General features: G+C 41.4%; 2 protein-coding genes and 1 non-coding gene across 5 annotated transcripts in view; 2 read left to right on the forward strand and 1 right to left on the reverse strand.

The window, feature by feature from the left end:
* The window catches only part of prkn (parkin RBR E3 ubiquitin protein ligase), a 1,164,944-nt gene extending 1,156,463 nt beyond the window's left edge, over window positions 1-8,481 (reverse strand). For both annotated transcript variants that reach the window (XM_087991523.1, XM_043696306.2), the window contains exon 1: window positions 8,175-8,481. In XM_087991523.1, coding sequence (XP_087847649.1) covers window positions 8,175-8,181 — 7 coding nt within the window. In that variant the 5' untranslated portion in view covers window positions 8,182-8,481. The remainder of the gene's footprint in view (window positions 1-8,174) is intronic.
* Window positions 7,889-7,960, forward strand: trnad-guc (transfer RNA aspartic acid (anticodon GUC)). The gene has a single exon. It is a non-coding gene; the product is annotated as a tRNA-Asp (tRNA).
* LOC122552978 (parkin coregulated gene protein homolog) overlaps window positions 8,371-25,386 on the forward strand; it is a 379,845-nt gene continuing 362,829 nt past the window's right edge. Inside the window, exon 1 of one of the 2 annotated variants that reach the window (XM_087991526.1) lies at window positions 8,371-9,125. In XM_087991526.1, the coding sequence (XP_087847652.1) occupies window positions 9,000-9,125 (126 nt within the window). In that variant the 5' untranslated portion in view covers window positions 8,371-8,999. The remainder of the gene's footprint in view (window positions 9,126-25,386) is intronic. The other variant, XM_043696320.2, reaches the window with a different exon arrangement.

Raw genomic sequence — 25,386 nt, forward strand, 5'->3', positions numbered from 1 at the left:
TCAGTAATCTCATCTTGGACCCTTTACTGATATTGTAATTACTCTGATGATTTGAGAATATGTTACCACTGAGAGTATTCCACAGAGAACATGTATCAAAGCAACCTATTATGGAATTCCCAGAATTAAACAAGCAATTTCAGGAAACTATTACAACCTTGGTCGAATGGGAATTTAAAGTAGGAAAAAGATTAAAAAAGAAATGTGAAAAATCAAGGTACATCTCAACCAACAGTAGTCAATTATAAGCAAACCCCTTTCATAACTATCACTGAATATAAAATGATCCCTATTTTTCAATTTTCTCTCGATCACTCCATCCCTTTTAGTGCCAGCAGCTACTTAAAATCATATTTAATGTCTCAGCCTCAATAGGAAGAGGATGTTTTAACCCAGACTGTGAGCGGAGTGAGGACTGGCATGTTGGGGCCATTCTTCACATACAATGAATTCTGTTCAATCCCTGAACTGGGGAAGTTCTGAAATGTTTGATTATTCAGACAGGTCAAGCAGATGCTGACTAACATCTGTAAAGTCATAACCAGGTAGTTGAAAGAACGGCAAAGCCTTCAAGAAATTCCAAGACAATCAGAACTTCATCAGAAGTCACCGGATTCCAAACACTAACTCAACTTTCTCCCCACAGATACTGTGTTTTGCCAGCAATTTCTGTTTTTGTTTCAGATCTGCAGCTTCCACAATTCTTAATTTGATTTTAAGAAATTCCAACGATTGAAAATGGATCTCTAAGAAAGTGCTACAAGGACCTCAGAAGAAAATCCATTTGTGTTTACTGTGGAAAAGGACATGGAAGATATAGAATGTAAGGAAATAGACAGCTTGGAAAATCTCCAAATTACAGAGGAGGAAGTGCTGGATGTCTTGAAATGTATAAAAGTGGATAAATCCCCAGGACCTGATCAGGTGTACCCTAGAACTCTATGGGAAGCTATGAATGTGATTGCTGGGCCTCTTGCTGAGATATTTGTACCATTGATAGTCACAAGTGAGGTGCTGGAAGACTGGAGGTTAGCTAATGTGGTACTACTATTTAAGAAAGGTGTTAAGGACAAGCCAGGGAACGATAGACCAGTGAGCCTGAAGTTGGTGGTGGGCAAGTTGTTGGAGGGAATCCTGAAGGACAGGATGTACATGTATTTGGAAAGGCAAGGACTGATTAGGGATAGTCAACATGGCTTTGTGTGTGGGAAATCATGTCTCACAAACCTGAAGAGTTTTTTTGAAGAAGTAACAAAGAAGATTGATGAGGGCAGAGTGGTAGATGTGACCTATATGGACTTCAGTAAAGCATTCAACAAGGTTCCCCATGGGAGACTGGTTAGCAAGGTTAGAGCTCATGGAATACAGGGAGAACTAGCCATTTGGATACATAACTGGCTCAAAGGCAGAAGACAGAGGGTGGTGGTGGAGGGTTGTTTTTCAGACTGGAGGCCTATGACCAGTGGAGTGCCACAAGAATCAGTGCTGGGTCCACAACCTTTCATCATTTATTATAAATGATTTGGATGTGAGCATGAGAGGTATAGTTAGTAAGTTTGTAGATGACACCAAAATTGGAGGTGTAGTGGACAGAGAAGAAGGGCATCTCAAATTACAACGGGATCTTTATCAGATGGGCCAACGGGCTGAGGAGTGGCAGATACAGTTTAATTTACGTAAATACGAGTTGCTGCATTTTGAGAAAGCAAATCATAGCAGGACTTATACACTTAATGGTAAGGTCCTAGGGAGTGTTGCTGAAGGAAGAGACCTTGGAGTACAGGTTCATAGTTTCTTGAAAGTAGAGTCGCAGGTAGATAAGATAGTGAAAAAGGTGTTTGGTATGCTTTCTTTTATTGGTCACAGTATTGAGTACAGGAGTTGGGAGGTCATCTGATGGCTGTACAGAACATTGGTTACGCCATTTTTGGAATATTGTGTGCAATTCAGGTCTCCTTCCTATCGGAAGGACGTTGTGAAACTTGAAAGGGTTCAGAAAAGATTTACAAGGATGTTGCCAGAATTGGAGGATTTGAGCTATAGGGAGAGTTTGAATAGGCTAGGGCTGTTTTCCCTGGAGCGTTGGAGGCTGAGGGGTGACCTTATAGAGGTCTATAAAATCATGAGGGACATAGATATGATAAATAGACAAGGTCTTTTCCCTGGGGTGGGGGAGTCCAGAACTTGAGGGCATAGGTTTAGGGTGAGAGGGGAAAGATATAAAAGGGACTTAAGGGGCAACTTTTTCACGCAGAGGGTGGTGCATGTGGGGAATGGGCTGTCAGAGGAAGTGCTGGAGGCTAGTACAATTGCAACATTTAAAAGGAAACTGGATGGGTATATGAATAGAAAGAGTTTGGAGGGATATGGGCCGGGTGCTGGCAGGTGGGACTAGATTGGGGTGGGATATCTGGTCGGCATGGACAAGTTGGACCAAAGAGTCTGTTTCCATGCTGTACATCTCTATGAGTCAAAGTTCACTTTTTTTTTGAACATTCATTTATTTGTAATAAAAAAATTGGATGCAGGGTAAAACAGTTGCTTCACTCAGAGTCCAGACTAATCCAATTAGGTTCAAATGATGCAGGCATTTGTAAAAAAAAATCAGAAAAATTACGTGAGATTGCCACTGTGGAGCTTCTTGACATCAACAGCAAAAGGTCCCATTCTCCAACCAAGCTGAACGGCGAGTTAGAATTTTCACGCGTGAGTGCAAGAGGCTTATTTCCATACATGCTTAACATTATTATTAATTAGCTTGCCTTATTTACACACAGTCTCCCACTCTCCTACACACCAGTTATAAACAAAATGGCAACAATTCCTGACATGCAAGTCAGAGCAGTTATCCGATGACTCCGATTGCCACTTGTTCCTCCAGACACAAGGCACCAAACATCTCATGGCACATGCCATGGGCAGAGACTACACACACCACCCTTACATGGACGTTGGCATTTAACACATGCCACCATCACCAACCCTCAAGCACCTCTGATACATTTGCAAGATGCTCATTTGCACTTTGGAGCATATCAGCACTTTTCACTGAAATACTGCTGCAAAGTCACTTTGGTCCATCCATCTCACAGATTGGACCAGGCTGTATCTCAGCGATCCTTGCTTACTCTCTTAGCTCTTACTCAGTTCGCTTCTGCTTGGATGCCCACAGCATCCCTGTCTTGCCTTACAATGTCTTTTTCTGCTTTGACCCCTGAGCCAGACTCAAAGTGCTCACAGTACTTCTGGCTTGCCTTGGCTTTTAGTGCAGAGACAAAGCCAGACAGTTTGTCACAGTTATCAACAGTCATGAGTTAACAGAATGAACACATGAATGCTATAAGGAGCTGTGCTATTTCAATTTCACAGCAACACTATCTACCAGCAGAATTTGCAGCAAACACTCCTCACATGCATAAACCAAATGACCGTGTTCCAAAGTCTAAGGAGAGTAGTCTTCCATCAGGCCGGGGAATCACAGCGCAGTAAATCAAGGGCATCATTAAGGGTCTTGAACATGGTCAGTAAGCCACTTGGTGCAATCAAGATAAAAGGATCCATATCACTACATGCTGAAGGTGAGATTCTGAAGCTGGGAATGATCGGATGAGGCCTAGTAGCACATTCCAGACAGAAGATTCTGCAGAATGAGAGCAATCAAAGACAGCATGGATGAACTCTGAAGAACTAGGAGAGTGGCAACAGACTTCCAAGTAGGAAAATTAGGACATTGAACAGGCGGAATGTCAACATACATTGACTAACAAACTAAATAGGCCTTAATTGATATCCAGTTCCAGTAGATGTGAGTGGGATGCAGTGATCATTTAATTACAATAATGTTGTTAATGATTGAAAAGTTAACAGTCCCAGTGTGTTCCCAGAGGCAAATGCAGTTCCTATCTCTGTTCTTTTGATCACTTTTGCTGTTGCTGAATTATAGATAATGTCTTTAATTATTTCCTACATGTGATTGGTTAATGTGAAACTATGAGAAGCTGGGGATCTAAGATGGCGGCATTTTGAGAAGATCGCACTGCAGTGCTTCACATCGCAGCAGGAACAGGACGGTCCTTTAACCCGCCCAACCCAGGTCATCGGGCTTTCTTGGGATGCCCGAAAGATTGTGGAGTCCCAAGAAACATCTAAAAATTAACTTATATGTATTTTCAGCCATCCAGAGATGCTGAAAAAGGGAGGAGGAGCATTCAAGACCGGGTCTGCAGTTCAGCCTGCAGCAGCCTCAGAGCCGATTACTCTCCAGGACCTGGTGAACCAGCTTTCGAGATCTCATGAGATGCTGGGGAAACAGATTGAAGAAAAGCTGGCTTCAGTCTCTTTCATGCTACAGAAGCAAGAGCAGCAGCTGGGAGACCTGGAGAAGAGGACGGATGAGGTGGAGCACAGGTCACAGTGGTGGAAGCTGATGCCAGTTCATTCAAGGATGAGATCCAAACCCTGAAAATGTAGCTCCGTAAATTGCACGACCAAGTGGATGATCTTGAAAACAGGGGCAGGAGAAAAATCATTTGGATCTTCGATCTGCCTCAGGATAAAGAAGGTGAGCAGCCTGCAGAATTTGTTGAGGATTGGCTTCCAAAATTCCTTGACTTGGAGGCTGACATCAGGAGATTGAAGATAGAGAGGGCTCACCAGGTCGCAACACAGAGATAGGGTCTGGGTCAACGTCCTCGTCCTCACCTGGTGTGGTTCCATCATTACCGGGATAAGGAGAGAGTTATGGAGGCTTCCAGAGTCCAGGGGAAGGATCTGAAGGCCGTAATTTACGAGGGCTCTAAGATCATGTTTTTTCAGGACTTCTCAGCGGCGGTGATCCAGAAATGAAAATCTTACGACGGTGTCAAGAGAAGGCTAAGGGAGCTTGGGATTCCTGAGATTTCCGGCAGTGCTTCGGATCACCTTAGATGGATCCATACATCTCTTTAACCCATCGAGAAGGCAAGAGACTTTGTGGACAAACTAACCTAATTTGAACAATTGTAGTATGTATAAATAGTGTTGTTTGGGTGTGTGTTTATCATTCTGTAAAAGAAACGGAGGAAGTCCGGTTGGAGCTTTATTCTTTTTTTCCTCTATTGAGAATAACTTGGTTTAAACTATGTCTGGTGGTGGTTAAGATGTACATTTTCAATTTCTAAGTTAGGATATACCAAAGGATGGGTGGGTTATTTATTTTTCCTTTTTTAATAAAAATTTTTTTTATTTGTATTGATATTCTATGGGGTGTTTATTCTTTTCAGCTTGTGTTGGTGGTGCGGCTCTAGCTGAGAGAAGTGAAGGTGGTTGGGATGGTTAGATGCCTACTTATGGCCAGTTTGGGAGGGATAGTTGCCCCTTCTGGGCAAGGGGTGAGTTTCCCTCGTCAGCGCTGTTGGCGCTTTATATGTTGGTTTGTTTTTTAGTTTTTGTTGTTTTTTATTTTTAATAATTTTGTAACTTTGCTAAATGTAGTGGTTTTAGTTTATGTAGATTTTATATTTGGTGGATCATGTGACACTAAGGCTCAGCAGTTTATGGTTTGGGTTCCTCCTCTCTGGAATTTAAATGTAATTGCAGAAGATTATGGCTAATGATTTGATTAAACGGTGTACCTGGAATATCAAGAGAAGTCACTCACCAATTAAGAGGAAGGTTGAAATGGCCCAGGAGTGGAAAAAGACCATGATCAGCATTGGGGTTTTGGTTAGGAAAGGAAGATGACATGATCGGGTGGTGTACTTGAAGGCCTTTTGAGGAGTGTATCTGTTCTTCCTGGCCCACAAAATAATTGTGAGGTTTTGAGAACACTCCCAAATAGGTTGCAAGTTTTTATTTAAAAAGAGGCAGATAGAAAAAATTGAGAAATACAGTCCAGTTCGCATCACAGAATCCATCACTAAGGATGTTTTAACAATGCTTTAACTAACCTCATTTATTATCAGGCACCACAACTCACAAGAATGGTAGAAACAGGAGTTGAAACAGTAGGCTAGTTGGTTCCACCGGTCAATAAGAAATAGCCTCAACTTCACTTTTTCATCTATAACCTTCTCCCTTGTCAATTGAAAAGCTAACTCAGCCTTGAATATATACAATGACACAGCCTCGACTGCTCACTGAGGGAAAGAATCAAAACACTTCTTATGCTCTGACAGCGAAGAAAAAAATCTTCACCATCAGTTTAAATGGGAGACCAATTATTTTAAAACTGTATCCTGAATTCTTGATTCACCCTCTCAGCAGCTAGCCTGTAAAGGTTAACTCTCAGCTATTGAGTAAATCACTTTGGATTCATTTCATAATCACATCTAATTATAGAGATTAGTTACAGAATGCCTCGTCCCTGTTACAACAGCATTGCAAATTATGCATTTTGACACTGGACTAAAATTTCTAACCACTGCATCTTGTTTCACTAAACAAAAAAACCAAAGAACTGTAGTTGCTGAAAATCAGAAACAAAAACAGAAGGGTCACTAGACCTGAAATGTTAATTCTGCTTTCTCGCAACAGATGCTGCTTGACCTGCTGATTTTCACTTGACCCAAAATGTTAATTTTGCTTTCTCTCAACAGATGCTTCCAGACCTGCTGATTTTTCCCAGCAATTTCTGTTTTTGCTTCTGATCTTGTTCCACCAATTAGTTTGTTTCCCTTGCGTCCCATGGAAATTATCGCCAAACTTTTATATATGGAAGAATATTTTCAAAAATAAATAGAGGATTTTCTGAATGGTTTTCCCCAGCAGAATTTCAAAGTTCACAGAGGTCATCAACATAGCAATCTTTGTCACAGCTTTGGTTTGGTTGACGGAGAGAGGGGGAGTGCTGACTCAATCCTTGTGGACCATCTATGTACAGGTAGTTCTCCTATAATGTGTATTTATTACACACAATTTGGCTGTAACACAATTGGTGAATTGTGGACTTTTTTTTACAAAGCAAATTTCCATTTGCTATTCTGCGATTCCATCCCCAGCATTTACCTGAACTGCAAAATACAAAATGCAGCCTCATGATCCTTTGCCTGCAAAATGTAAATTCAGTGCGTTCTGCTAATACATGAATGCAATCAGCTCTGCAAGTGTTGAAAGTTAGCTTGAAACTGGGAATTGTAGTGTACATTTAGAAAGAACTTTATTTCAAACTGGGAGAGAATTTTGAGGAGGACTGGACTTCTGCATCGGCACCACATGGTCAGTCGACTCGTGCTTTCTGGTGAAGTGCTTCGTGAAAATACAGTCAGTGATTTTAGTGTTCAAGCATTAAATTTACCATATTATTTCATTAAAATACACGGTTTAAAGATTTACTTGACTGTGCTATCGTTTGTGTTTAGCCAACTATTATTTTTGGCTGTTTGCCCCCGAACCCTGTTTTTCCCATAGGCACCATTATTTGTATTGCGTGATTTTCTATAACACGGTATTGCACACGAATGCAACTAACACATTATAGGAGAAATACCTCTAATTCAATTGAAGTTTCAAGGCTTTGGATCTACAGGCAGTCAATTTCAATTCTAAAACCAAAAGGATACATACAATGCAGAACAAAGATGGAGAATGCATATTTGCTCATTTCTATATTGTGCATCAAGTATTAATAGTCAGAAAATGTCAATCTCAAGTTGTGTCTTATCCAAATGCATATAGTATTACAAATAGATAACAAGAAACAAAGTATGCTCAACAAAATCTATCCTTTTTTCTAAATAAGACAACAAGCCATATGGAATGCTTCTTGTGCAACTCAAGTCAGGACTGGTTTCCCTGGCACATTATAAACTGTACTGCATAATCAATGAATTTAATAATTTAATTGCCTAGTTTCTTGCTGGTCTGTAATTATCTTTCTTATAGAGAGAGATCCAATTTCTTAAACGTAAAGTCCTCGGTAGTATAGTGGTTAGTATCCCCGCCTGTCACGCGGGAGACCGGGGTTCAATTCCCCGCCGGGGAGGAATGTTTTTGTTAACATATCATGTGACAAATTTAAAACATTCCATAAACCTTATGTTTTTATACTTGGTTTCTTACTTCAATCCTATATTTGTTTACAATATGTTTGTTAAAGTCAAAGCTGGTAGCCTTTAAGCTAACAGCATATGTGCACATGACATGTCCTCAAATATGTTTAAAGAGGACATAACGAAAGGCTTCAAGGTGTCACCTACCAATCATTCCTTTGATCACTTTCAGCTCTTGAAAAGGACAGGTCCTGAAATTTGGGGCGAGCTAAATTTTACGGCATGTAATCTGTAGATTTTATCAGTTAAAGCCTGTAGGCCGGGTCATTCTGCGCTTGCGTGCAGCCTTCTTCCTCGTCAGAGTTCCAGGATTGTTTACTAACACGGTGGAGAGCGCTCGAGGGCAGAGCGAGCGCGCGAGAGACCAAGGGGCTTGAGAGAGCGCGCGAAGTTTGGAAATAAAAGAATTTACGAGATGGATGTGCAGCTACTGCCAGACATATCATGTGAAAGAATAACTAAAGCAAAGAGGACCACCGAGAACATTACCGAGAACATTAAGTGCTGTGAAAACCAAGGAGGCGGGAGGGTTTGTCACACTGAGTGGTTGGGTTGCCAAGAAACGAGCCCGAGGGCGTGAAGTTTGAGACAGAACAACTCCTATGCCAGGAAGGAGGCAACAAAACGCCTTTAATGTCTTGAGTCGCCGTTAATGTCTTGAGTCACCTTTACTGGGGATACTTCCAGAATGAAATAAAAAGTTGGTTTGGTGTGCAGTCCAGGCACCCGGATTCAAAAATAAGCACGTTCTAACCACGTGATATATGTCAACCGAATTAACGGGAAGGCTTCGGCGAGACGGAAATGACGGCGTTTGTTTAACATATCTCTCTTAGCAACGGGGTGCCCGGAAAACCACCAGCTGTTTGTGAACCAAGATTTTGTTCGAAACGCCGTGAGAACAATATAACAACAGCGGAATTTGTTCAGTAGGAGGTGTCTTACTGCTACTCTGCCCTCACAGCAAATACAATGCCAGCTGCCTACGGACTGGAAAAGGGCAACCAGAAACTTCTGGCGACAATGTATCAAAGACCTAAGAAGGATCACAGAGTAACTGAAGGTTTCACAGTGAAAGCCATGATGAAAAATTCCATTGTAAGTAGCTTCATTGGACCACATGATTAAAAGCAAACTGCAAGCTACTTCAACCTTCCTCTTATTATGACGTGTGTTAAAAACGAAAATTTTCTTAGCACGATCTCATTATTCTTAGTTTTAAATTTGCACGAGTTCAGCGCCTCCAAATTTACACGATAATTCTTCTACAATAACGAGGTATATTTTATACCACCTTTTCCAGTGAAGCATCGAGCTTGTCTGTTTTCAGTTCGCAAGGTAAGACTAAGAATAAAACTTCGAACTGCATGTTCAGAAAAGTTTCACAAGTGTAATTCTCAGAGATTGGAACAATTAGACGACAGAATGATTCATTTCGTATATAGTTGCTGTCGTTAAAAGTCATTTGTTAAAAATCTCTGAAACTCCAGCAGCCTTATTTAGCAAGTATTCTAATCATCCAGACTGGGAACATAGTAGGTTCTGGCGCTGATCTGTCTTGAATTAAGCAACGTCAGGTCGGTCAGTGGTTTTCAAGATGCACGTATCTGAAATACTGTGGTTACTAGAAATCTGAAATAAAAACCAACTGCTTAAATTACTGTAGGTCAGGCAGCATTTCTTTCAGGTCAATTATCTTTTGACTTTTTTTCATGCTGCAGTTGACTTCAGCACCACCAGGCCAGGAAGGGTAAAATTCGTCGTGTTCTGCTCCAACAAGGGGCACGTTGTTAAGTACCCTCTTGACATTCACCATTCACAAGATACCATATGATGACTGCTGTCTGTAATGTAATATACCCTGACGAGGGAATGTCAGGAGAGGGAACATGTGATAATTACTAAGAATCCTCGGGTGTTTATTTTAAATAAAGTGTCAAGTCCCTACATCACCAAGAAACAGGCGACATTACATCAGGAAAAGCACGCTACCAACTGACTAGAGTGGCCAGCGCCTGAGGATAAATCAATCAAATAGGATTCTCATATTGACAGCAGAAAGGAGTTTGTGGCTGGAGAGGAGGCCTTCCTAGTGTTTAACTCGAGTAAATTACAGCTCATCCATGATTGTATATTGACCAAACAGTCCAGCAACACCCAGATTGACAGAAGTAGCACTGGGTGTTGTCAATAATTGCTACATGATATGATGTTTTGGAGCTGTTAGCTTTTAGTTTTTCTTTAATCAACGTGTTCAGAAATGCAATTTACACCATTAGAGCAGATGGGACTTGAACTTCTCTGTGTTTTGTACAGAGATCACTGAAAGTTCACAACCAGTGAAAGAAACTGTAGTTAAAGAAACCAGGGCCTTTGGTTATATTAATAGAATAATTCACTATTAATCAAAGCACACCATTCTTTTTTTAAGCTATTGATTCGGTGTCATCAGGTGTAACAAGTCCAATGCTGCTGCCCTCTATTTTACTCATCTTTCTGATTCTGTTCTTTGTAAATACTTCAAACCTCCCCCTGCAAGTGTGCCTCTGCTCTGATTTGACTTGTGCAACACTCTCTTTGCCACCAAAACTTGATGCATCCCCGTAATCTGTGTTCTGCTTTTTTCCTTGTCTACCAATTGCTCTGGATAAGTTATAATCAGATGAACTGACAGCATTATTACATTTTAGGAGAAAAAACTGGTCAGTAGGGAAATATGTGTGTAAGAGTTGAAAATTATGTAAGAAAGTATTTGAATTTGAAGGAAAAACATATCTGTGTATCAGGCAAAAACAGAACACTTCAGCAAATAGCGGGGGAGTATTTGTTTACAAATTCAGAGAGCAGACATCACATTTAAGCTTTTGAAAATGACAGAAAATTGCATTTATGTCTTTGGGAGCACATTGTATTAATTCAAGGCAAACCGGCAAGTGCTGGGGAAATATTTAATTATTTTTATGTCTGAAGAAATGCATTGAATTCTGAATGGAAAAACCAGCAGCAGGGAAGTATTCACTCTTTATATACAGTATTGCTCTACAAATAGTGCCACTAATTGGCAATAGAGGATAGCCTATTTAAAGGAATATGTTATCTGAGAGTCAGTTTATTTATCACAGAGAACAAGTACCAGGAAAGATGGGATGTAGGTTAGCTTGCCGAGCTGCAAGGTTCATTTCCAGACGTTTCGTCACCCTACTAGGTAACATCTTCAGTGGGCCTCCGGGCAAAGTGCTTCTGATGATTCCTGCTTTCTATTTGTATGTTTGGGTTTCTTTGGGTTTGTGATGTCATTTCCTGTGGTGATGTCATTTCCTGTTCTTTTTCTCAGGGGGTGGAAGATGGGGTCTAACCCAATGTGTTTGTTGATAGAGTTCTAGTTGGAATGCCATACTTCTAGGAATTCTCGTGCGTGTCTCCGTTTAGCTTGTTCTAGGATGCATGTGTAGTCCCAGTCGAAATGGTGTCCTTCCTTATCTGTGTGTAAAGGTACTAGTGAGAGAGGGTCATGTTGTTTTGTGGCTAGTTGATGTTCATGTATCCTGGTGGCTAGTTTTCTGCCTGGATAGAAAGCTGGAATCATCAGCAGTGCTTCGCCCGGAGGCCCACTGAAGAGGTTACCTAGTAGGGTGACGAAACAGCTGGAAATCAACTTTCCAGCTCAGCGAGCAAACCTACATCCAGAACCTCAACCTGAGCTACAAATCTTCTCAAAACTCACCAGGAAAGATTAGCAGAAAATGAATCTCCAAATCTTCAAATTTTCTGAATTTATGGACAGTTGATTGATTTGTTGTGGTTCTGTTCGCCAAGCTGGGAATTTGTGTTGCAGACGTGTCGTCCACTGTCTAGGTGACATCCTCAGTGCTTGGGAGCCTTCTGTGAAGCGCTTCTCTGTTGTTTCCTCCAGCATTTATAGTGGTTTGTCTCTGCCGCTTCCGGTTGTCAGTTCCAGCTGTCCGCTGCAGTGGCTGGTATATTGGGTCCAGGTCGATGTGTTTGCTGATAGAATCTGTGGATGAGTGCCATGCCTCTAGGAATTCCCTGGCTGTTCTCTATTTGGCTTGTCCTATAGTAGTAGTGTTATCCCAGTCAAACTCATGTTGCTTGTCATCTGCGTGTGTGGCTACTAAGGATAGCTGGTCGTGTCGTTTCGTGGCTAGATAGTGTTCATGGATACGGATTGTTAGCTGTCTTCCTTTTTGTCCTATGTCGTGTTTTGTGCAGTCCTTGCATGGGATTTTGTACACTACATTGGTTTTGCTCATGCTGGGTATCGGGTCCTTTGTCCTGGTGAGTTGTTGTCTGAGAGTGGCTGTTGGTTTGTGTGCTGTTATGAGTCCTAGTGGTCGTAGTAGTCTGGCTGTCAGTTTAGAAATGTTTTTGCTGTATGGTAACGTGGCTAGTCCTTTGGGTTGTGGAATGTCCTCACTCTGTTGCCTTTCCCTTAGGCATCTGTTGTTGAAATTGCGGGGGTATCCGTTTTTGGCGAATACATTGTAGAGGTGTTCTTCTTCCTCTTTTTGCAGTTCTGGTGTACTGCAGTGTGTTGTGGCCCTTTTGAATAGTGTCTTGATGCAACTTCTTTTGTGTGTGTTGGGGTGGTTGCTTTCGTAGTTCAAGACTTGGTCTGTGTGTGTGGCTTTCCTGTATACCTTTGTTGTGAATTCTCCGTTCGGTGTTCTCTGTACCATCATGTTGATTGTGGAGTTGAATGGGAGTTGATTGTCCTTTTTTCCCTCTCTAGTGAATCTGATTCCTGTGAGTGTGGCTTTGATGATCTGGTGTGTATTTTCTATTTCTGTGTTTTTAATGATTACAAAGATAATCATTTGTAAACCTTTGTAATCATTAAAAACACAGAAATAGAAAACACACACCAGATGCCTAAGGGAAAGGCAACAGAGTGAGGACATTCCACAACCCAAAGGACTAGCCACGTTACCATACAGCAAAAACATTTCTGAACTGACAGCCAGACTACTACGACCACTAGGACTCATAACAGCACACAAACCAACAGCCACTCTCAGACAGCAACTCACCAGGACAAAGGACCCGATACCCAGCATGAGCAAAACCAACGTAGTGGACAAAATCCCATGCAAGGACTGCACAAAACACGACATAGGACAAAAAGGAAGACGGCTAACAATCCGTATCCATGAACACCATCTAGCCACGAAACGACACGACCAGCTATCCTTAGTAGCCACACACGCAGATGACAAGCAATATGAGTTCACCTGGGACAACACTACTATTATAGGACAAGCCAAACAGAGAACAGCCAGGGAATTCCTAGAGGCATGGCACTCATCAACAGATTCTAAAAACAAACACATCGACCTGGACCCAATATACCAGCCACTGCAGCGGACAGCTGGAACTGACAACCGGAAGCGGCAGAGACAAACCACTATAAATGCTGGAGGAAACAACACAGAAGCACTTCACAGGAGGCTTCCAAGCACTGAGGATGTCACCTAGACAGGGGTTGAAACGTCTGCAACACAAATTCCCAGCTCAGCGAACAGAACCGCAACAACGAGCATTCGAGCTACAAAGCTTCTCACAAAGTTGATTGCTGACTTTTTAAATAAATCAATGTGTAGAATTAAGGTTATCTGTGCGAAAGGAGGACAAAACAAGAATTCAATAGGAAACCATGTTCGTGGAGTAACTATGGTCTGCAACTACATTTAACAATCAACCTTTTGAGTGGGAAATTGGCCATTAGAAGTTTTGACATTAACCCTGTCAATGTTGGCATAAAAGCTTTTACAAAATGTGTGACTAAATTTCACAGAATGGAAGTGTCTGAATGTGTAAAATTTCAAAGTATGTGTAATAGATATGATAGTTATTGTGTAATGTCTATCTTTTAAGGGTACATTTCTTCAAATTGTCTGTTTTATGCAAAAATGAAAGTTCAACCTGCAATTCTTGTCAACAAACAAGTTTCAGGATATTTTGTTTTGTTTTCTAAGTAGTGGCTGCAACATACAGGTAGACAGATAATTTGATGTTAGCGAGTTTTGAGAAGACTTGTAGCTCAGGTGAACCATAACAAACACTACATTGGACAAACAGGCAGAAAACTAGCCACCAGGATACATGAACATCACCTCACCACAAAAAGACTTCACTCACTCTTATATTTACATACGGATGAGGAAAGACACCACTCCAACTGGGACAACACATCCATCTTAGGACAAGCCAAACAGAGACAGGAATGAGAATTCCTGGAAGCATGGCATTACAACTGAAACTCTATCAACAAACACATTGACTTGGATCCCACTTACGAGCCTCTGAGAAAAAGAATAGGAAATGACATCATCACCAACCCAAAGGAATCCCAAACACATAAATAGAAAGCGGGCTACACCACCAGTGCTTCATCCGGAGGCTCACTGAAGATGTTACCTAGTATGGTGATGAAACGTGTGAAAACGAACCTTCATCCAGATAATTTGTTGGATTCTGATCCTTGGTTTAAAGGTGCACTGGTCCTGACATTAATTGAAAAGTGACTTCCACATGTAGTTGGAATTTGTCAGGCAAAATCCAGAAATCAATTCAGTAGTTTGGAAGCCGTGATAGAACTAATTGTTCCAATTATGTTGTTAACTTCCAGGCTTTGAAAATGTAATAAACAGGAGTTGGAGCTCATCATCCTTTGTCTTCCAATTTGTATAATAATGGGTGATCTTCTGCCTCAGCTTTCCTGCCTGGTCCCATGCCCCTTGACTCTCAAAGACACTAAAAATCTATCTCTCCCTTGAATATACTCAATGACGGAAGATCTACAACCACTTGGGTATACAATTCTAAATATTCACACAACCTTTGAGTGAAGAGATTTTTTTTCATCTCTGTCATAAATGCTCATCCCCCTTATTCTGACACATCACCCTCATTCTTCACTTCCACAACCAGAGAAAACAACTTCTCAATGTCAACCCTATCAAGCCACTGTAGATTGTACTGAGGTGAGTTCTCATTCTTTTAAACTCCAGAGAATTAAGGCACAAATTACACAGCTCTTCCTCACTGATCAAACCTGTCATCCAAGGAACCAAGCGAGTGAACCGACACTACTTATTTGTCATCTCTATGAACTGTACTATTTTCATGGACTCGACCTAGTCTGTGTCACACAAGCCTTATAGATTCGAGCTAGTCTGGGCATTGAGTGCCTATTCTGCATTTGTGATACTGCTCTCCTTAGCTGAACCGTCCCTGCTCTAAGTCTGCTGCACCTTTGTCTTATTTATCTGGACGTGACTATTGTCTGACTCTCAGGCATTTCGGTAAATTCTTTATTTATATTCTAATATACAAATAATATGTGAATCCTGACCAGAGCCCTGGTGCCAGGATCAAGGATGTCTCAGAGAGGGTGCAGAATATTCTCACGGGGGAGAGGGGCCAGCAGGAGGTCATTGTCCACATTGGAACCAACGACATTGGAAGGGAAAAGGTTGAGACTCTGAAGGGAGATTACAGAGAGTTAGGCAGAAATTTAAAAAGGAGGTCCTCAAGGGTAGTAATATCTGGATTACTCCCAGTGCTACGAGCTAGTGAGGGCAGGAATAGGAGGATAGAGCAGATGAATCATGGCTGAGGAGCAGGTGTATGGGAGAAGGATTCACATTTTTGGATCATTGGAATCTCTTTTGGGGTAGAAGTGACCTGTGCAAGAAGGACGGATTGCACCTAAATTGGAAGGGGACGAATGTACTGGCAGGGAAAATTGCTAGAATTGCTCAGGAGGATTTAAACTAGTAAGGTCGGGGGATGGGACCCAGGGAGATAGTGAGGAAAGAGATCGATTTGAGATGGGTACAGCTGAGAACAGAAGTGAATCAAACAGTCAGGGCAGGCAGGGACAAGGTAGGACTAATAAATTAAACAGCATTTATTTCAATGCAAGGGGCCTAACAGGGAAGGCAGATGAACTCAGGGCATGGTTAGCAACATGGGACTGGGATATCATAGCAATTGTGGAAACATGGCTCAGGGATGGGTAGGACTGGCAGCTTAATGTTCCAGGATAGAAATGCTACAGAAAAGATAGAAAGGGAGGCAAGAGAGGAGGGGGAGTGGCATTTTTCATAAGGGCTAGCATTACAGCTATGCTGAGGGAGGATATTCCCGGAAATACATCTAGGGAAGTTATTTGGGTGGAACTGAGAAATAAGAAAGGGATGATCACCTTATTGGGATAGTATTATAGATCCCCCAGTAGTCAGAGGAAAATGAAGAAGGCATTTGGTATGCTTTCCTTTATTGGTCAGAGTATTGAGTACAGGAGTTGGGAGGTTATGTTGCGGCTATACAGGACATTGGTTAGGCCACTGTTGGAGTATTGCATGCAATTCTGGTCTCCTTCCTATTGGAAAGATGTTATGAAACTTGAAAGGGTTCAGAAAAGATTTACAAGGATGTTGCCAGGGTTGGAAGATCTGAGCTATAGGGAGAGGCTGAACAGGCTGGGACTGTTTTCCCTGGAGCATCGGAGGCTGAGGGGTGACCTTATAGACATTTACAAAATTATGAGGGGCTTGGAAGGGGTAAATAGACAAAGTCTTTTCCCTGGGGTGGGGAGTCCAGAACTGGAGAACATAGGTTTAGGTTGAGAGGGGAAAGATATAAAAGAAATCTGAGGGACAACGTTTTCACATGGAGAGTGGTATGTGTATGGAAGGAGCTGCCAGAGGAAGTGGTGGAGGCTGGTACAATTGCAACATTTAGAAGGCAATTGGATAGGTATATGAATAGGAAGGGTTTAGAGGGATATGGGCCGGGTGCTGGCAGGTGGGACTAGATTGGGTTGGGATATCTGGTCGGCATGGACTGGTTGGACCGAAGGGTTTGTTTCCATGCTGTACATCTCTATGACTCTTCAGTACAATTATTTTATTCCTTTTTGAGTATAAATAGCATGGTGACTTGATGTTAGAATTACATCATGTGTATCATCATTAACACATTTATTCCTGTTAGTGTAAATGTTTCAACTCTAAGTCAATTATAAATAAAAGCAAGCATCTGAAATAAAACAATGTTGGAGAAATTCAGCAGGTTTGGTAGCATCTGTGGAGAAAGAAACAAAGCCAATAGCAAATCAAGTATAGCTCAGCATATTATTGGTGTGGTCTGACAGGTCTTTCTACAATTGCTATAGGCTCCTTTATTCTTGTAATCCAAACATCTTGGAATTAAGATCAACATTACATTTTTTCCCTCCATTGTTTGCTGTATTTGCATTTGCTGAACCTATTAACTTACTGCATTTCATATGTCAGTATATCTCAATCTCTGAACATAAACAATTCCAAGTTTCAAAAGTTGACCAAATGCTTTGTTAGCCGATTACTTTTTCAAAAGGGAACAACCTGACACCTCCACTTAAAAAACAGATCCATCATCTATTTATCACTGAGACTTTTAACCATCAAAGTTTCCACTTTTTGGAATTTCTGCACTGAAATGTTCCAGCTGCTTCAGTTTTGTCTCAACACTATCCTTAAAGCATATTTTCAAACAGCTTTTAATGTTTTATGCTTTGCAGTTCCTTTTCTTGGCTTCTATCATGCTTTTGTCAAGTGTTTTCTATTCCAAAGTTGCTATGTAAATGTAAGTTATTCTTATCTAACTTATCAATTAGATCAGCTAAAGTCGAATATTTCTCATTAAAATGATCACTTCCAATATCAGACTTTAAAAACTTCAATATTTCTTTATTTAGTGGCACTTTCAAAACACAAAATATACTTAGCAGTGTTATGTAATCAGATTTGTTATTATGCAGTTCTTTATGGTCTGTTTTGATAGCACAAGTAACAACATTAGAGAATACTAATGCTGATATTGCATGCAGCTGCTGATTTGCCCCTGAACTTCAACCTCCCATGATGACCAGTTAATTGTTCCGAGATGGATCAGGATGCTTGCAATCTTATAATAGTTAACAAAGTTAAAATTTACACAACACCAGGTTATAGTCCAACAGGTTTATTTGGAAGAACAAGCTTTCAGTGCGCTGCTCCTTCATCAGGTATCTAGTGGAGTAGGATCATAGGACACAAAATTTATAGCAAAAGATCATAGTATCGTACAAGAGATGCAATATATTGAACAAACCGAGATTGCTGTTAAGTCTTTCATCATGCAACAATCGCCAGACAAGGCTGTTACCTCCCATTGGGTGAACACTTTAGCGGTCAGGGAAATTCAGCCTCGGATCTTCAGGTGACCGTCCTCCAAGGCGAACATCAGGATACACAAGAGTGGCCAAACAGATGCTGATAGCCAAGTTCGGTACCCATGTGGATGGTCTCAACTGGAAACTTTCGTTCATGTCACATTACAGGTGACCCCACTACACTCTACACCCACTCGCTCACGCTGTTTTCATTAGAGAGAGGAAGATTGAGAGGTGACTTAATTGAGGCATATAAGATAATCGGAGGGTTAGATAAGGGGACAGTGAGAACCCTTTTCCTCGGATGGTGATGGCGAGCACGAGGGGACATAGTTTTAATTTGAGGGATGATAGGTATAGGGCAGATGTCAGATGTAGCTTCCTTACTTAGAGTACTAATGATGTGGAACGTCCTGCCTGCAATAGTAGCAGACTCGCCAACTTTAAGGGTATTTAAATGGCCATTGGATAAACATACGGATGAAAATGGATTAGTGTTGGATTCAAAGTCTTCAGATTGGTTCCACAGGTCAGCACAACATCAAGGGCTGAAGGGCCTGTACTGTGCTGTATTGTTCTATGTTCTACGTTCAATGTCCTATGTCTATGTATTAATATACTGTTCCAATAAAACACTTATTTAAATTACATCAACTTAATTTCAAAATCATACAGTGGCTGTCGTCTTTGGTGTATGTCGTCTTGCAGCTGAAGATCTCCCTGGGTTGTCTTTTTTCTTACTGCGAATATGTTTCATACGAACAGGTGCCTTTGATAGAGACTGTTTCCTAATTGATGGCAGTTAGTCCATCAGATTTTCAAAATACCTGCCTTTTTTATACCCCCAAAATTGGTTCAATGTTGGGAAAACAATAAATTCAAATGCGATTGAGTTTTAGTATCCAGGGCCATAATTTAAACTGATAGTTTAAATTTGAATTGTTGTCAAAACATCAACCAACTCAGATATCCATTTCACAGCCAAATGTTACGTATTTTCAATTTTCCAGTACACTCTGAGACTGCTATCTAATGATATCACAGGTGTTCAGTTCAGAACAGTATTCACTGTCTCACAATACACACTTTCAACTTCATAACAGGTGCACACCAAACAACTGCCAGTAGCTTACAGACCTATGATATCAGTGTGCAATACTGATTTTATGTCAATTTTGTTATTTTCAAACACCCATCCTCCAGCCTGTGCCCAGCCTTAATTTCATATAGCTGAACACCGTATTAAATGGCATGAGGAACCATCATCAATGCTACTTAAATTGATCATAAACTATTTAAAGCTTATAGATTCAGAGAGTCACACAGCAGCTTGGCTGTTGTTGCAATACAGTTTTGGAACCCTGCTGCACTTTGAGCAGTCTGCAGAGCTCTGAAGTGATTGTTTTATTCATTTAAAAGCTTGTGTTGAAATAAATTGCTTCCAGAATTGGGTGGCCTGATGCGTCCCTCTGTTAGAACTGAAAGTAAGGAATTCCAACTCTTGGAAGAGAAAGGCAGAGAGAAGGACTCTGAAGATATCTGCCAATAGGTTTTTGGGGAGCAATTTGCTTTTGTCAGTTTCAGCAAGGATTTATGCATAAAAAGTCTTTAATTTATCAAAACTTTCAGAAATCTGCCAGCTATTGCAGCTGTAAATAGAAACTCAAACTAAGGCAAGAACAGGAGTGCCTGCAGCCAGCAAGGTAATTATGGCTCTTAACATTTATTCTCTTCATTCTTTTCAGGCTGCTGCTGGAGATTCAGACAGCAATTCACATGTTTTAGTACACAACAGCAAAAGGAAGTTCACTCAGATTTTCCATATCCTGAGATACAGCTTCATATCATTTCCTTCGCCGAAACAGTTGGATTGTCATGGTGTAAGATACCATTGATTGTACATACATTGCCTTGCTTGCACCTTGTGCTGTCTTCCATTTCACTGAGCCGAAAGGGATTCTAGACCCTCAGTGTGTAGCTAGTTTGTGATTACAGGCAGGCGAATACTCAGTATCCTGCAAGTACTGTAGTTTAATCTGTGATAGTCCTGAGTGCCAATTCCATTTGAACTACCATGAGAAGTCAAAGGCTGGTTACTGAGCTACAAGGCTTTATCATTCCTATCTATATCCACATGCTTACACACACCAGGCATACAATGAGACCCATTAAACCATAAATATTATAGAACAACCATCAGTATCCAAAGCACTTCTGGTAGCTGGATCACTATGAAACAGCACTAACTGCTCAATTGAGTGCTGGTCAAGATTTACAATTACATACATGTTACATAACCTGTCCATAATGAGGGAAAGGTCTTTGCTACCACATTACAGATGTAAGACTGAGAAACAAGGTTAAGAGGGAGGGTGGAGTACATCAAGAAGTGGGTAAGATGAGTTGGAAGGAAGAATACAATATAGACAACCCTCTTTTATCTCATGCTTCATGCAAGTGAGTAAATGCATTAATTTTAGCTAGCCAAATCTCTTCTTTCACAAACAGTCCTCTTTCCCCCCTACCTGTCCTCAGTGATTAAGTATCAAATTATTCTCTTGGCAAAAACATAAAAATACAAACCACCCGAAAATGTATATTCAATCAATATTTATTAATAAAAATATTACATAATTCAAAACAAAATAAATTAATAATTCTTATGTGTCCACTTAGTAAAGCCTTCTCTGTGTTTTTGCTGCTCATTGTGTTTCTGCGAGATGTAAGCCCTCTGGCTGAGGCATGAGTATCGAAAGGTTGCTAACCTCTAATTAAGGAGAGGGCAGATGACATTGGAGAATGAGCTTATGCTGGAGATCATAGCATGTAAGGCAGCATCCATGGAGAGAAAGCAAGGTAATGTTTCTAATCTGAAGTCATCTAGACTCAAAATGGTAGCTTGGTTTCTCTCCATGGATGATGCCTAACATGCTGTGATCTCCAGCATTTTTTGTTTTCGGTTCAGATTCCAGCATCTGCGTAATTTGCTCCTGTAAGAACTTGAGAGATACAGCTTAAAGTAATTGACAAAAGAAGCAAAAGATATGAGAAAAACTTGTTCATTAGGCAATTGCTTCAGGTCTGGAATGCACTGCCTGAGAGTGGCAATAGCCTAATTCTCTTTTAAATGCTACCTGAGACGGAAGAATGTGCAGGGTTATGGGAAGAAGACGAGAAAATGCCACTTGCTCATTTTGAGAGCTGCTTTAGAATTGTTGGGCAAATTGGCTCCCTTTCTGCACAGCAATAATTCTGTGATTTAAAGGTTTAACTTGCAAGGTCATTACACTTTTTTCTTACAATGCATCTCTAATCTTGTAGCAATTTCTAGCATTGACTTCCACTGCTGCCTTTTTGCTTCACTTTCTAAGCATGTGACTGCCTGCCCTCCATATGAAACAGGATATTTCCCCTCCTTTCTATCTCTTCACCATAAATCTTTAGTGTAATGTTGGAAAATATTGTGCATGCTCTCTTGTATATTAAGCTATTGCTCAAAGTATTAGAGCACATAATCTGTTTTCAAATCGCTTCCAGTACTTATTACAGCCATTGTCCAAACTTTTGGATGTAGATTTGCTGGCTGAGCTGAAAGGTTCATTTCCAGTTCGACTGGGACAATATATCCATCCTCGGACAAGCCAAACAAAGACACGCATAAGAATTCCTGGAAGCATGGCATTCCAACCGGAACTCGATCAATAAACACATCGAGTTAGACCCCATCTACCACCCACTGAGAAAAGGAACAGGAAGTGACTTCACCACAGGAAATTAGATCACCACAGGAAATTACATTACCAACCCAAAGGAACCCAAACATATAAATAGAAAGCAGGAATTTTCAGCATTGCTTTGCATGAGATCCACTGAAGATGTTACCTAGTAAGGTAACGAAACGTCTGGAAATGAACCTTTCAGCTCAGCGAACAAACCTCCATTCAAAAGCTCAACCAAAGCTAAAAATCTTCTCAAAACTTGCACAGTCCAAACTTTTAAAGGTGCAAGTTACTTTTGAATATTTCTAGCAGCCTGGTATATAAGATCCTCTGTTGATGAAAGCAATTGATCAACAGTGTGAGTGAGGTAAAAACAATGACTGCAGATGCTGGAAACCAGATTCTGGATTAGTGGTGCTGGAAGAGCACAGCAGTTCAAGCAGCATCCAAGGAGCAGCGAAATCGACGTTTTGGGCAAAAGCCCTTCATCAGGAATAAAGGCAGAGAGCCTGAAGCATGGAGAGATAAGCTAGAGGAGGGTGGGGGTGAGGAGAAAGTAGCATAGAGTACAATAGGTGAGTGGGGGAGGGGATGAAGGTGATAGGTCAGGGAGGAGAGGGTGGAGTGGATAGGTGGAAAAGGAGATAGGCAGGTCGGACAAGTCTGGACAAGTCATGGGGACAGTGCTGAGCTGGAAGTTTGGAACTAGGGTGAGGTGGGGGAAGGGGAAATGAGGAAACTGTTGAAGTCCACAATGATGCCCTGGGGTTGAAGTGTTCCGAGGCAGAAGATGAGGCGTTCTTCCTCCAGGCGTAGTTCCTCCAGTTTCCTCATTTCCCCTTCCCCCACCTCACCCTAGTTCTAAACTTCCAGCTCAGCACTGTCCCCATGACTTGTCCAGACTTGTCCGACCTGCCTATCTCCTTTCCCACCTATCCACTCCACCCTCTCCTCCCTGACCTATCATCTTCATCCCCTCCCCCACTCACCTATTGTACTCTATGCTACTTTCTCCTCATCCCCACCCTCCTCTACCTTATCTCTCCATGCTTCAGGCTCTCTGCCTTTATTCCTGATGAAGGGCCTTTGCCCGAAATGTCGATTTCGCTGCTCCTTGGATGCTGCCTGAACTGCTGTGCTCTTCCAGCACCACTAATCCAGAACAGTGTGACACTAGCTGCACTCAGTGATCATGTCAGATTGCAGGCAGTATAAAATTATTATGCTGCCTTCAATGTAAGTAAAGATACCTGTAAATTATGCATGACGATCCATGTTATTTTCCTTAAACAATGACATAAGTGCTGAAGAAACTCAGCAGATCTGGCAGCATCTCTGGAGAGAAAAACAGTTAACGTTTCAAGTCTAGTGAGTTCCTTTATCAAACCCGAAAGCAGCTAGGAAATGTGGTATTTATGCTCACGGTGTTTTGGGGGAAGAGTGAGATGAATAGACAAATATGGTGCCCAGACAGAGAAAGGGAAAATGGGAAGCAAACAAAGGGTTTGCTTATAGTAGTAAGCACTGAATAGGTGATTAAGGGAATTGTGAATGGTTGAAAATGAGTTGCGATATACTCATTCAGAACACGATCAAGCGATGTGGGCATGGGTAATGAACATGGAGGGAGGTATTTATGCTCTGAAATTGTTAAACACAGAGTTGAGTCCTGAAAGCTACAAGGTACTTAGGTGGAACATGAGGTGTTGTTCCTTCAGCTAATGCTGAGCTTTGCTGCAATGCTGCAGCAGTCCTTAGATAAAAATATTAGCATGGGAACACAGTAGTTTGTTGAAGTCACAGGCAACTGAAAGCTCAAAGTAAATTTTACAAATAGTGCACAAGTATTTGGCAAATCAATCACCCAATCTGCATTTCAACTTCCCAGTGTAAAGGAGACCACATTGTGAGCAACGAATACAATAACCGAGATTAGGAATAAGTGCAGGTAAATTGCCATTGCACCTGAATAATGCATCTGGACCCTTGGATAAGGCAGATGTAAATGGCAGGTGTTGCACTATCTGCAATTGCATGGGATGATGTTATTGGTGTGTTGGGAGTGGACCAAAGTGTCCAGAAGGAATGGACCCTGTGAAATTCCAACGAGGAGAGGGGAATATGATTCTTATGGTGGCATCCTGTATCAGGTGATGGAAATAGTGCTCAGGATCCCTTAGATCTAGTGGGGTGGAAAGTAAGGCCAAAGGGAACCCTATTGTTGTGAGAGGAAGGGAAGTGGTCAGGGCAGAAGTGGGAAAATCAGTCAGACATGGCTGAGGACTGTGTCAACCACAGTTGTGGTAAAAAAAAACAAAGAGACATGTCTGAGGCCACTTATGAAAGGTGATATCATCAGAACAGAATTGATGGAGATAGAGGAATTGATCAAACAAAACGGTGTCCTTGCTGGAATCAGGTTGTGGGAATATATAGTCAAGTGCTTTATTAGTTATCAGTGGCTAGCCCATTCTTGGGAATAGAAACAAGGATGTCAAGGCAGGGAAAAGAGATGCCAGAGGTGGGCCAGGTGAAGGTGAGAGCAGGGTCAAAATGTGAAACAAAATTCATAAATTTTCCAAGTCCAGATGAGAGAGGGAAGCAGCACCAATGATGTAATTGGAGAAAGTATTGTGGGATGGGAGCTGCTTAGGACTGGAACAAGAAATGTTCCATATATTCCACAGACAGGCATAACTGGGGCTGGTACAGATACCTTTAACCTGAAGAAAATGAGTGGAGTTAACAAAGAAGTTGCTCAAAGACAATCTCAGCAAGGTGGATAAGAGTAATGGTGGATGGGGATGTTTCTGGCATTCGTTGAAGGAAGAAGTTGGGAGCCCTAAGAGCATCCTGATAGAGGTTGGACATATAATAAGATTTCACATTCATCGTGAAGAGGAAGTGGCTGGTGCCAGCAAGCTGAAAAGGTTGAAACAAACTTAAGGTATCCAGAGAATCACAGATGTAAGTGGGAAGAGATTGGACGAAAGGAGGAAGAATTGAGTCAAGGTAGGAAGAAATAAGTTCTTTGGGGCAGGAACATGCTGAAACAATGGGTCTTCCCAGGCTGTCCTGTTTGTTGATTTTAGGAAGAAGGTAGAAGCAGGCTGGACTGGTTTAGGAGGATGTGGAAGGGGAGAGATCCCCAGATGTGATGACGTTTGTGACAGTCATGGAAACAGTTGCTTGATATTTGATGGTGGGCTCATGGTCCGGGGGAGATAGGAGAACTGATGGTTGCTTCCCCTTGGTAGACATCAGTAAACCACAACAATAACACCACCCTCATCAGCAGGATTGCTTACAAACTCAGGATTGGATCTGAGAGCATGAAACAGAGTCAGTTGAGAGGGAGGTAATTTAGAATGGGCGAGGGGAGCAGAGAAATTAAGGCAACAAATGTCATGCCAAGTGCCAG

The sequence above is a fragment of the Chiloscyllium plagiosum genome, unplaced genomic scaffold, assembly GCF_037043375.1.
Source record: "Chiloscyllium plagiosum isolate Xiang-an unplaced genomic scaffold, Cpla_swu_hap1 HiC_scaffold_10, whole genome shotgun sequence".
Taxonomy (NCBI): Eukaryota; Metazoa; Chordata; class Chondrichthyes; order Orectolobiformes; family Hemiscylliidae; genus Chiloscyllium; species Chiloscyllium plagiosum.